A 13023-nucleotide genomic window follows, 5' to 3' on the forward strand; every position below is an offset into this window, starting at 1 on the left:
CAGCCCTGTGGTTGCTAAGCAACCCTTCCGCATCTTCCATATCTGCACCTGAAGGTTCTGTGGACCCAACTGCACCAGGCTCTGTCAACTACTCATCTGTTTGCTTGTTTGCTTTCTCCCAATGCATAAATAAGGCATTGGGGAAAGTGAACAGGGGTGTCTCTAGCTCTGTGCAGAGTGCTCAGTTTAAAAGGGCAAGGTTTGTGCACTGCTGAGCAGCAGGTAAAAAGGCATCATGACCACCATGGATGAAGAGGATCTGAGCGAGTATTTCCGCATACAATATGGACAGAAGTTGCTGAAATTGTTGATGTGAGTTCTTCACTCTTCATCTTCCCTTCTCTCCTGCTCTTTGTGCTATACTTTACCACATCTTCTCTTTCAGTAAGAACTGTACTCTGGGTTCTTCTTCTTCTTCTTCCCCCCTTGTCTCACCCCTACTTTTCATTAAAAACAACAACGCCCCACTCCACTAGATCAGATCAAGGATCCACCCAGCATCCTGGTTCCAACAATAGCTGGCCAGATGTCTCTGGGAAGTCTACAAGCTAGACATGAAGGCAACAGCCTTCCCCATTGGAAAATGGAATGAGGGGGATTTTAACTCCTCCTCCAGTGCTATGGTGACAATCTGAACATCCACCTGCTATTAACTTTTTTAAAAATTGTGGGAGTTCCGTAACATGGATGTCACATGTAATTTGATCCTTTGATTAGGGTGTCTGTAAAACACTTTTTAGATGTCCAAATATATAGTTTTATTGGATCACTAGTAGATCACTATCTACACATGAGACTCTCAAAGAATTCTAATAGACTAGTGATGGAGGATACTTCCCTTTGTAGAAGTGATGCTGAACCTTTATCAACACAGTTTTTTCTTCTATGTGTTTAAACATTCTAGTTTTAATCATGCTGTTTACCAACTTATGGGCATGGAAGTTAGACTGGCAGATTTGTAATTTTTTCATTTGGCTAAGGCTTCTACTTTTTAAAGGAAGCCTCCTTGCTTTTTATGGCTTCCTTGGCACTGCTGTTCATCAATACCCTATATTTTCATGAACTTACTTGTACCCCTTCTTTGTTTATACATTTTAGTAGAGCCTCTGTCTGTCATAGTGGTTTTAAATAACCTTCAAGATTCCTGAACAGAGTCTTTATTTTAAATTAATCCCCTGGTTTTTGTTTTGTATTCCCACTCTGAAATGAAATGTACCTGTGTTGGTCTTTCTAGACAATTCTCCTCTCACGCATATGTTGAACTGGATAGTGTTCTGCCAAGTGTTCCCAAGTGGTTCAGCAACTAACCACATCACTCAGTATTAAAACACGGATTACCTCTTTTGATGGCTCCAATATTAGCTTTTCACTTTTCTTTTCTGACATCCTTCTTTGTCTGCCTTATGTTCCTTTCATTGCTTTCATTTCCCTTTCTTTCACTATTACCATAAACTTCCATTTCCTTTTCCCAAACCCCTTTTACTTGTTAGACCTAAAACTGAATTTAAACCCCATATTCTTGTTGCTCCATGCTATGTCCAGATAGACCACAGACTGGAGCCCTAGTCTGTTTTCTAGGTGAAGCTCATCTCTGGGTTTGTCCCTGATACAGGCATCTTTGGACAAACAGGATGCTCTATCATTCTGCCCCTTCATCCCAAGGTGTGTGAGCAGCACAAAGCTTACCTACCCCACAGGTTCTATGGCTTGCTAAGATCTCTGCAGTCTTCATGGAGAAATAATTGTCCTCTTTGCTTAGGAAATTCCCAGTATCAGAGGAGGAATCCCCATCTCCCTCCATTCGGCTCCTGGAGAAGAAGAAAGAAGCCAAACTGGTGCATCAGGCCATGGAGGCCCAAAAGGAGGTGAGTCTCTCAAACTGTAGGAGATGCCCTGCTTAACTGTCTTTACATCCCCGATGACCAGTTCTACCAGTACCTTCATTCTGAGCCACTTCCAAGCAGGGGTATAGTCATCCAGGGGTCTCGGGGGGTCTTAGACTCTTTACTTTTTTGGGAGCAGGGTCCCAGCAGGGTCCTTACTTCTCCAGTGTCCTATGAGCCAATCAGCATGAAAAGGGAGTGTGTTAGCCACTGAGAAGAGTTTTCTCAATTGCTTCCTTGTCCTTTCCTGCTGATTGGAGCCAATGCTGATGGGCTCCTAGGGATGCCTGTTGTTGTGGGAGAAGGCATTAACAAGGATCTCATTCTCAACCCAGCAGTAAAATAAAAAAGGGGAAGGGTTCATGGCTGTGACTATCATGAAGGGACCCTGCACTTCTGAATTTGCCACTACATTACTGCTTCCGAACCACAGAACTACATGGTCAGCAATTTATTACCCGCAAATTGTATACAATTCTAAATTCTGAAATACCTTCTGGTTCACCTGACCAGGACACCAGTTGGGCTTTCTGTATCGTGGGAGAAAAAAGTACAGTAGCTGACACAGTCTTCCTGCTTCTCACAGCAGAAACAGTCTACTGTAGCCTGGCAGGGGGTTGGGCTTGATGGCCTTATAGGCCCCTTCCAACTCTACTATTCTATGATTCTATGGCCTGGTGCCCTCCAGATGTTTTGGACTACAGCTCTCATCAGCCCCAGCCAGCATGGACAATGGTCAGGGATTATGGAAGTTGTAGTCCCGCGATAATGGACTGGATGAGAACTAATAAACTAAAACTCAATCCAGACAAGACTGAGACACTGTTGGTGAGCTCTTTACCTGCCCAGATGGTGGATGTTCATCCTGTTCTAGATGGGGTTACACTCCCCTTGAAGGAACAGGTTTGTAGTTTGGGGGTCCTTTTTGACCCTTGTCGCTTGAGGCTCAAGTGGCCTCGGTGGCACGGAATGCATTTTACCATCTTCGCTTAGTAGCCCAACTACGCCCCTATCTGGACAGTGACGATCTTGCCTCAGTTGTTCACACTCTGGTAACTTCTAGACTGGACTACTGTAATGCGCTCTACGTAGGGCTGCCCTTGAAGACCGTTTGGAAACTTCAGCTAGTGCAAAACGCGACAGCCAGGTTGTTGACGAGGACCCGTTGGTCCGCACATATAACACCTGTCCTGGCCCATTTGCACTGGCTGCCTATCTGTTTCCGAGCCAGATTCAAGGTGCTGGTTTTGACCTATAAAGCCTTACACAGTGTGGGACCGCAATACCTTGTGGAACGCCTCTCCCGCTATGAACCTACCCGTTCACTTCGTTCAGTATCCAAGGCCCTCCTCCAGGTACCAACTCACCAGGATGCCCGGAGGATTGTTATTAGATCTAGGGCCTTTTCTGTAGTGGCCCCCGAACTGTGGAACAGCCTACCTGAGGAGATACGCCTGGCGCCTACGGTACTTTCTTTTAGGCGCCAGGTTAAGACGTGGCTATACTCCCAGGCATTTTAATGTTCAATGTTTTATATTTAATGTTTTTCATTTAATTTGCTGCTGTTTGTTATTGATTTTATTGTAATACTGTATTTTAATCTTGTTTTGTTCACCGCCCAGAGAGCTACTCGCTATGGGCGGTTTATAAATGAAATAAAAATAAATAAATAAATAAATAAATATTTGGAAAGCACTAGATAGGGGAAGCCTGATCTACTGGAATCAGATGCCTGATTGGTCTCTTCCCTCTGTGAATCCTTCAGGCATTCAAGACAAGGATGGAAGCCCTGAACAATCGTTGGGAGGAACTTGGTGCAAAGGAGATCCAGTTGAAAGCATACATTCGGAAATTTGAGCAATTCATACAGGTATTAGCTCCTTAGAGCCCTCAGGCTCTTGAACTATAAATACTTCCATAGCACAGGTCTGATGGTGATCCACCTGAAACTACACATATTGCTAGTTATTCCCCTTCCAGTAGTGTAAATAAGGTGGGAGGATAGGATAATCTGCCCTGGGGTATAATTTGGACAAGGACACAAAATAGGCAAGATTTGCATAATACAATCAACAGGTATTTAAATCACATGTTTTCTTTTCAATATATATAATTAGTATGCTTGTTTTCCAGATGTAGATGATAGGTCAGATATCAGTTTGTTATAGATTATCAGAGACTCAAGAAGGGCGGCAGAGTGGCATTGTTGCAGCTTCTTTTTGGGGCTCTGCTTGAAGCCTAACCTAACAAAGAACATTTAGCCACTGAATACTACTAGCAGTGGAAAAAATAAAGGCACACAATATTGGGCTCCAGCGGCCAACTGCATTTTTGCAAAACAGATGTTGAGTAAGAGCAGGCTGAGTACCAAGAACCTTACATTTCAACAGCAGTACCTTTAAAGCAGTACTTTCACAACCATTCTCAACCCAGTGCTGATTCAGGGGGAGACATGGAATAGGGAGGGATCATAGCTCAGTGGTAGGGCACATGCTTTGCATGAAGAAGGTCCCAATTTCAATCCCTGCCTTGACCAAAGAAATGACTAATTATAGCCCTACCTGTATCTCCTGAGAAGGCTGCAGCTGAGTCAGTCATTTCTCCTTGCTCCATCCTGCCCCTAGTGATCCTTAGCATCACCACCCTTTATCAGTCTGGTGGGCTCAGAAATGGTTGCATGTTGGCATGAACCTTTAGGAACAGTTGCGACACATGACATCAAGGCCAGGAGCTCAATAAGCAGCTGCATCTCTTCCTTACCTGCTAATATTAATATTAATAATAACTTTAGCCAAAGATCAGAGCATCAGGTAGCCCAGATCTGTTCAGTGATGGAAGGTCTTGCAATCCTGGTCATGCAAGAAATGCTTTTATCATAAACTGGCTAGCTCAGTTGGTCAGAGCATGGTGCTAATAAGGTCAGGGCTGTGGGTTTAGACCCCACATTGGCCATATAGGGTTGGATGAGGGTCTCACTCTTCTTTTAGGGTAAAGGGCTGTAGCTCAGTGGTAGAGGATCTGCTTTATATGCAGAAGGTCCCATTTTCAATCCCTGACACCCCCAGGTAAGGCTGGGAATGTCGCCTGTCTGAAATTCTAGAAAGTTGCTGTCAGTCACTGTAGACAGTACTGAACTGGAGGGACCAAGGGTCTGACCCATTCCTCTGCTCCTGTTAATCAGGCAGTGAATGATATGAGACCTCTGTTTGAGCAGGACACACTTTAGACCTTCTTTTCTCAGCTGGACAGGAAGAGGTAATCTGAGAGTGGGGAGTTCACTGGGGGCAGGGTGGAGCAGAGGAGAAATGTCATGGTCAGATAAGTTTGATTATGAGCATGTACCAGCCAACTGGAAACCTATTGGAGCCATCGGTCCCTGAGTGCAGACCATGTTTATAGGTCCCCCACCCCTGCAGTGGGGAAAAGCTACTGACAGTCTAAATGGGATATGGGATATGGAAACAGCCTGGGCAATTAACATCATTGCTCCCGAGTGTCTTTCCCTCTTAGCACTGTCCAGGGTCCCTGTAGCATACACTGGAGCTTAGGACAATGAGGCAAGCTTGGAGCAAACTAGATCACATATGGAGGTAGGCTCCTGACAACCCAAATGAATACTGGTACATGCTCATAATCACACATTTAGTAGGAGTGGAAGGTGATGAAGAAAAGCTTTTTTGCCACCTCCATTGCATCTTCTTTGTGCTGTCCTGTGAAGGTTCGGATGGTTCGGGGCCTTTTATATACTGGCCCAAAGAAGCTAGGAGAATCCATGGCGGCTCACTGTGACTTATTTGCTAAATACTTCAAGAATGAAAATCACTTGCATCTGCCAGGATGTGGGCTCCATAATTCATAACAGGTTTGGCTGCTGAGGTGTCCAGATCACTGTCTGGTCCAGTATCAGAATGCTCTCCACAGGGAGGTGTGTCTGGCTCCATCTCTGACATCTTTTTGGTGTCAGGCTAAGACTTTTACACACCCATGCATTTAAATGTTGATATCTGTCTCTTCCTCGCTCAGTGGATGGCTTTTAGCTGTCTGTTATTTTTGTCAGGATCTGTGGATTATAATGGTATTTTGGGAAATTGAGCACGTCAATAAACTAAGCAGTAGCTACGCTTTAGCTTAGTAGAAATTACACTGAGACTCTGGTTTGGAAAAAACAACAAACTAAGTTTATTGTAGGAAATGCATTATATAGAGAAGACCTACACCTGACTAATTAGATAGGAGATGCTGCAGAAGAGATGTCTGCTGTGTCTGTGCTTCTCCTCAGGAAGCCACACTGTCAAGAACAAAAGAAGACTGAAATCAGAGAAGGAGCAGGAAAGGAGATCAGTTTCCCCTGAGAGTATCAGTTTACAACTGGAAGGAAAGGTCAGCTTAGGTGGGAGTGGGCACAACAGTCTAGGAATCTAGGAGGACTTCTCTCTAGCTGTCCACCCCCATGTAGCATGCAATCCCCTCCCAGGCTTCAAGCTGAGTTGCACTGTCACACTTCCAACAGTTTTATGGTGTTCACTTGTGATAAATTCATGGTGGGGGATGTGTACTTGGAGGAATTATTAGTGCAATCACAATTGCGTTTTTTAATATTTGTTTACTATGTAAGTCGCCTTGAGACCTTTGGGCATACGGTGACATAAAGTAGTAACACCACCAGCATAAGGTGACACATAAAATATTATTATTAGTAATAATAATAATGACGATGACCTTGGAGAGCTGCTCCCAGTCAGAGATAGTGAACAATGCTGAACTAGATGAGCAAAAAACATATCTGAAACACTGAATAAGGCAGCTTCCTATGTACCTCTTATATACTCTGATAGGGTGGGAGGCCATGGAATCTTTTTGCCTGTTATCTTGATTTATTTTCACTGCTATATTTTGCTGGGGTGGGGTGGGAGGTCAACACAGCAGCAGTTGCAAGTGCACTTGGAGGAAGCGGATTATCTGGATCCATTTCAATCAGGCTTCAGGCCTGGACATGGGACTGAAACGGCCTTGGTCGCCTTGGTGGATGATATGAGGAGGGCGCTGGATAGGGGTGAATGCACCTTCCTTGTCCTTCTTGATCTCTCATCGGCTTTTGATACCGTTGACCACGGTCTCCTTCTGGACCATCTGGAGAGGTTAGGTATAAGGGGCACTGTATTGCAGTGGTTCCATTCCTTCCTCTCTGGTGGGTACCATCTGTGGTACATGCCCTCATCTCCTCTCGCCTAGACTACTGTAATGCACTCTACGTGGGATTACCCTTGAAAACGGTCCAGAAGCTGCAACTGGTACAGAATGTGGCGGCTTGCCTGATCAAAGGCAGCCATCAGCGAGATCACATCACTCCAGCGCTGAAGGAGTTACACTGGTTGCCGGTTGTTTTCTGGGCCCAATTCAAGGTGTTGGTTTTGACCTTTAAAACCCTACATAGTCTCGGCCCAGTCTATCTGAAAGAGCACCTCCAGCTTCATCAGGGATGCCGCTCAACAAGATCAGCCTCAAAAGGCCTTCTCTCTATCCCACCAGTTAAAACAGCTAGACTGGTGAGAACTAGGGAGAGGGCTTTTTCAATTGTGGCTCCCACTCTGTGGAATTCCCTCCCAAACAATCTCCGCCATGCCCCTGCTATGATGAGCTTCCGCTGGGCCTTGAAGACCTGGCTCTTCAGACAGGCTTTTGGGGTGGGTTAGGTTTTATTACTACTGTTTGAGATTTTAATATTTTAATGTATTTGTATGTTCTTATTCTGTACATCGCCCAGAGTGGCTGGACAACCAGCCAGATGGGCAACTAATAAATCTAATAAATAAATAAACAAACACGGGACCATTAGGAGAATGACCAAAAACGGATCAGAGCCCTAAAGAAAGCCAACAAGGAGCGGGAACTGAAGAAGCAGCGGGTGAAAGAGCTGGCCAAGGCCAAACTGGAAATGGCAGCCCTGAAGCAGCAGCATCAGAAACTCTACAACAAGCTACAGCAATACTCCATCTTCAACAAGTACCTGGAGAAGGTGGTTGAAGTCTCGGAGGTACATATGAGGGATGGCTTGCTGAGATAGGGGGCAAAGTCTGAAGGTAGAGCCAAATGGCAGATGTTCCATTCTTTGTTTGGGGCTTTTGTACTGAACCAGGGATCAAGGTAGGGGGACAAAGCGCAAACACTGGAGGGACCCAGGTATTTTATTGTGGTTCTGTCTGACACTGTCTGCACCACCACAAATCTTCAGATCAGATTTAGCATTGGCACCTCACCAAACTATGGGATGTGAATAGCAGAATAGCTGTGTCATTGGTGCAACTGCTATTCCAGCATCTGCATGGTTCATTGTACAATGCTGGTGAGTGTGTATCTTGAGCGTTTGTCCCACTATTCGTTGCATTAATGCATTCAAGCTTTAGCTCCGGACAGTGCAACGAGCCTTCATCAAATACCCACTGTATAATAATAGCAGGCTTGTCCTTCTCTGTGTAGCTTTCCTAACCAAGATGTTGGCTGCACTACAATATGGTGTCTGTAGCCAGATAGCCTTGTATTGCTGCACATCCAAGGTTCTGTCATGGGGAGGGGAAAATGTGATCCATGAGGTGCTATTGTTTGGAATTTGTTACCAGTTAAGGTAGGATCAGTATCCCAAGGTGCAGGACAGTAATGCAAGCCATCCCCTGCAGTTTGAGGAGATCCGGGAGGTCATTGGACGCTACAAAACACTAGTAGGGATGCACCGGGACCTCGTGCAGTCGGCACAGGAAGGGCTGGAGATGATTGAGCAAGCTAAAGTCCGCCTGGCCCGCTACAAGGAGGAAAAAGACGATGAGATCCTGCAGCACAACAATGAGCTGGCACGCCTGCAGCTGCGTTTTGACCATGCCCGCAGTGATGTCATTGTCTGGGTAAGGGATAAGGGTGAGACTTCTTCCTTTTCATGGAGTGCTTGGATCCTGTAACCCTGAAATAAGATGGCATGCCTGACCGCAATCTAAATGGATTGGGGTCCTAGTTTGGTCTCTTCCTGAAGCAACTGCATATCCTAGCTGGCTTACATTCATGTCAGGCCTCTGTGTAAATATAGTTTAAAACATGTTGCTATTAACACATTCCTTGACTAGCTACAGACAAATGCTGGCTCAGTGAGCATTCAAGCCAAAGGATGGCTAGAATGGTAAGCAATCCTCTGGGCATCAGTGAGAGCAATTATATGTTTGGCAGTGGGCATGTTGTTAGGGTTGGCACACATCTCTATAAGTAAATCAGGAACGGGGAACCTCAGGCCCAGAGGCCAAATGCGCCCCTCCATGTCCGTCTTATCTGGTTCCTGGGGCTCTTCCCAGATCACACAACCTCCCAAGCCAGACCTCTCACCAGCACTGCTTTGCACTCACCTTGAGTCTTTCTGCCTGGCTGGAATGTGTGAAGAAACTAACCAACTGTACAACCATTAAAAGTCATACTTCATGCTTTGCCCACTTTTGTCTTTGGCCCCGCCCACTGGCAGGTGGTCCTCAGAAGGCTATCCAGAAGGGAATGTGGCCTCTGGGCTGAAAAAGGGTTCCCAGTCCTGCTGTAAAACAATGTACTTGCCCTCCCTGAATTCATACTTTGGGCAAGAGAATTATATACGCATTGACTAAATATAGCCCCCTAGCATCAAACCCAGATCAAATCAGCATAGTGTAAGCCAATTGTTCTTAATGATTCTGGGAGCCTAAGGACCTCATAAGAGAGCCAGTGTGGCATAGTGGTTAGAGTGTTGCACTATGACCTGGGAGAGCAGGGTTCGAATCCTCACACAGCCATGAAGCTCACTGGGTGACCTTGGGCCAGTCACTGCCTCTCAGCCTCAGAGGAAGGCAATGGTAAACCCCCTCTGAATACCGCTTACCAAGAAAACCCTATTCATAGGATCACCATAAGTCGGAATTGACTTGAAGGCAGTCCATTTCATTTCAAAGACCTCATAATGCAACCATCCATGCTGATGTCTGCCCAGAAGCACTTCTTCTTCTTTTAAAACAACCAATTGGCCTTTTACACTCTGCGTCCTCTTTCACTCCACACCCTGGGCTCCTTTTTGGAGGATAGAAATTTAATAATAAATAATGAAATAAACACTTCTGCCCTAGGTTGCCATCTTTTTTCCTGCACAACAAGCAGAAATTAATTGGAGAAGAAAGCTGTTGAATTTGTGTCTGACATGCAACAGTTACAGGCACTAAGTTCTGAACAAAAATAAAAGTGGTTACCTTGTTCCACTTTCTCCAGATATTTATCCCTTATACATACAATGCAGTTCTCCTAGTGCCTGCTTTCTAGGAGCAGCAAAAGCACACAAAGGGATCACAGTAGGACTTCTCTTGCCGGTGATGAAGGCAAGCCACAACACTAGCCTCTAGGCTGCTCATTTTTTAAATGAAAGGGGAGTAGTGCACACTCACTGGCTATCATCAAGGCTTTGTCACTCTCTTTTATGCAAACTCTCATGGGAGAACTGAAGGCCAAGCAAGGCTTTTGATTTTTTTTTTTTTACCAACTTCTCAGACCTGGTTAATATTTTTAAATATCATAAAATGTCATTAGCAAACCTTTTTTGTTTCCATGCTGGTAAAAAAAGGTTAAAGCACTCACAGGTTTTAGCTCCATAGTTTCCAAAAATTCTTGTTCAAGCTGTTTCAAAGTAGCTAAAATGGAGTCAACCGCATAGTCTCCAGAGCAATTCCAGCCCACCATGTGTGCTTTTTATCAGGAAGAAGTGATGGAAAGGGAGTATCCAAAATTCTTAAGCTACTTCATTTTTAAAACCTAAGCTCATCAGGAGCAGCCAGAGAATGACTACCACCATCCTTGGTAGGGTTGCCAGGCTCAGGGCCTGATCCTGATCCTGTATCTTTAGGAGAAGAGAAAGTCAGCCAAGTGCAGGTGTTCTTGCAACACTGTAATGGGAAAAAACCACAAGGTGGGATTCTCCTTCCCCCCTGCACAACTGTTAAAGATACAGAAGACCTCTTGGTTGCCATGCCCAGCCTCCAAGAGGTCTTCTGTATCTTTAAAAGTTGTGCAGAGGGAAGGGAGAAGTTCACCTTGTGGTTTTCCCCATTACACTGTTAAAGATACGGAACCATTCTCAGGCCCTGAGTCTGGCAACCCTAACTTGGTGATGTGAACCAATCAATATCTTACAAGTCAGAGAGGGACAGCAAAGAAGCTGGGCTTGTGAACTGCTAATTACAGCTGGACAAGACAGGAATGATGTCAGGCACCCAACCTGTAACAGCCCATTTCTGTCGGTAACAATTAACATTTGAACCAACATTCCATGAGGGCAGGCAGACAGCAATACACAGGACATTTACTGAAAAGGCCTAGTCTGGGATCAGATGGGGTGGGGTGGGGTGGGGTGGGAAGGTATGATAGGCCTCATCACTATCAGACTACACAAAGGAAATGTAAAACAAAGAGAGGCTTCTTGGGCTGGCTGTGTGGAACCCCTCAAATGGAGTTCAGGAGACTTTTCAGATGCAAGCTGGCCAGAGTAAGTCACATTCGTCAAAACCTTTTTTCACATTTGCTATGCCTCTGCCTTCTCCTCAGGAGTCACAATGGGCCCATATCCAGAATACTGCTGCTAAAAAAACCTTAATGCTGGGTACCATCAAGATGGCCACACTGAATCTCTTCCAGGGCGTACGCAAGCAGATGAAGGAGGCCTTAATGGTGCCTTTGGAGGACACCCACAGGCAGCTGGATATGGTATGTATGGGGGGAAATCCCTCTTCCCCTACTATTTTTCTGGGGGCCTGACAGTATGCTGACCACAAAAAGGAGACATCTGCTTCAGACATCTCACTCCACCCCAGGGCATGGAATCCATTTTGGGGGAAGGGTTTTCAGTAGCATGATTAAACATGAGGAAATCAGTGAACACAAATGGGACCTGCAACAAAATGTTGTAGTACTTCCTATTCAGGATTCCAGCCACTCCATTCCATTCTTCTTCCTCCTCCTCCACCCACCCTGATTTTTCTTCCTCCAACCCCCATCCCCCAACAGTCAGTCAGCATTCTATGCTCACTAAGTGTACTCAGTCTTCATTGGGCAGCTTTTTGTGTGGATGGGGTTCTCACCCCTGAGGGTTTTTATTTTAGAGATTTTGTATGCTTCTGCATACAACCCTGCTGCTACCTCACTCTTATGCATGGGTAGTGTCATTTTTACTAAATTAGGATCAGTGCTCAAAAAACTGGAAATCACTATTAATATATGTCTGAACTGAATGACTTAAGTAGAGCTCTGATGGGCCAGACAAAGATCTATCTCTAGTCCAGTGTTCTAACAATGGCCAGCTCCATGCCTCCGTGAAGTTTATAGGTAAGAGCATAAAGGTTCAAAGTCCTTCATTGTTTGAGGCCCACCAAGCCTTGGTATGAGAAGGAGATACAATTCGGAGGGCTTATGTCTGGTTGGTACAGAATCTTCCCAGAATCTCTCTGAAATTTCCCTCTGGAAATTAAACACAGTGAGATGGGAACAGTGGTGATGGCTCTGCCTCCAGTTCAGTCTGGCCATTGCTGTCCACACCCCAGCCTCCTCCCACAATATCTATAGTTCTGTCATCCAGACTAGCAGCTCTGATTAAATTCCAAAGTAGTTCTCCGTTCCAGCTTGTACTGATATGATGGTTCCCCTCTGCCTGTACTAATCTGATAATCATCCCCTTTGCTCTCAGATCCAGCAGTTTATCCAGGACCTGTCAGATATCTGGGCAGAAGTGAAGAAGAAAGATCAAAACAGATCACAAACAGGAGTGTCCAAGGACATGTAGTAGGAGAAACAATCGAATGCTTCTCACTTCTCCCCTCTCAGCTAATCCCCTCTGTTGTGCTTTGCTTTTATTTTGTGTAAGTGAATGCCCCATCACTGCACATTAATCGATGCTCTCCCCATCCTTCACTTTTACCTTTGTTGGAAACAGAAGCAAGTCTGTATACATAAGGTACATAAAGAGTATATTTTCAGTAATATAGTTTTGGCTTCTCATCTGTGTTTGTTGATAAAATGAGCTCTGTGCCATGAACCCAGCCTAAACAGCCTGAAAAGTAGTTGTTTCAAGGTAGGGGCTCCTCCAAATTGGTGTTTTCCC

At 45.1% G+C, this 13023-nt stretch overlaps 1 protein-coding gene across 1 annotated transcript; it reads left to right on the forward strand.

Moving 5' to 3' along the window:
- The first annotated feature begins 235 nt into the window (after positions 1 to 235).
- Positions 236 to 12820, forward strand: CCDC42 (coiled-coil domain containing 42). Its single transcript, XM_061621850.1, has 7 exons — positions 236 to 312; positions 1760 to 1865; positions 3649 to 3753; positions 7720 to 7917; positions 8558 to 8779; positions 11475 to 11633; positions 12610 to 12820. Exons 1-7 carry the CDS (start codon positions 236 to 238, stop codon positions 12703 to 12705), a joined length of 963 nt encoding a protein of 320 aa, XP_061477834.1. The 3' UTR covers positions 12706 to 12820.
- Positions 12821 to 13023: the final 203 nt, after the last annotated feature.

The sequence above is a fragment of the Rhineura floridana genome, chromosome 3 (genome assembly GCF_030035675.1).
Source record: "Rhineura floridana isolate rRhiFlo1 chromosome 3, rRhiFlo1.hap2, whole genome shotgun sequence".
Classification (NCBI taxonomy): domain Eukaryota; kingdom Metazoa; phylum Chordata; class Lepidosauria; order Squamata; family Rhineuridae; genus Rhineura; species Rhineura floridana.

What these genes read in the sequence shown, in the direction of transcription:
- CCDC42 (XM_061621850.1), top strand. Translation starts at nt 236, where the DNA reads ATGACCACCATGGATGAAGAGGATCTGAGCGAGTATTTCCGCATACAA. An exon ending in AATTTGAGCAATTCATACAG is followed by an intron (nt 3,754 to 7,719) that starts GTATTAGCTCCT and finishes CGGGACCATTAG; the next exon opens with GAGAATGACCAAAAACGGAT. An exon ending in CCCACAGGCAGCTGGATATG is followed by an intron (nt 11,634 to 12,609) that starts GTATGTATGGGG and finishes CTTTGCTCTCAG; the next exon opens with ATCCAGCAGTTTATCCAGGA.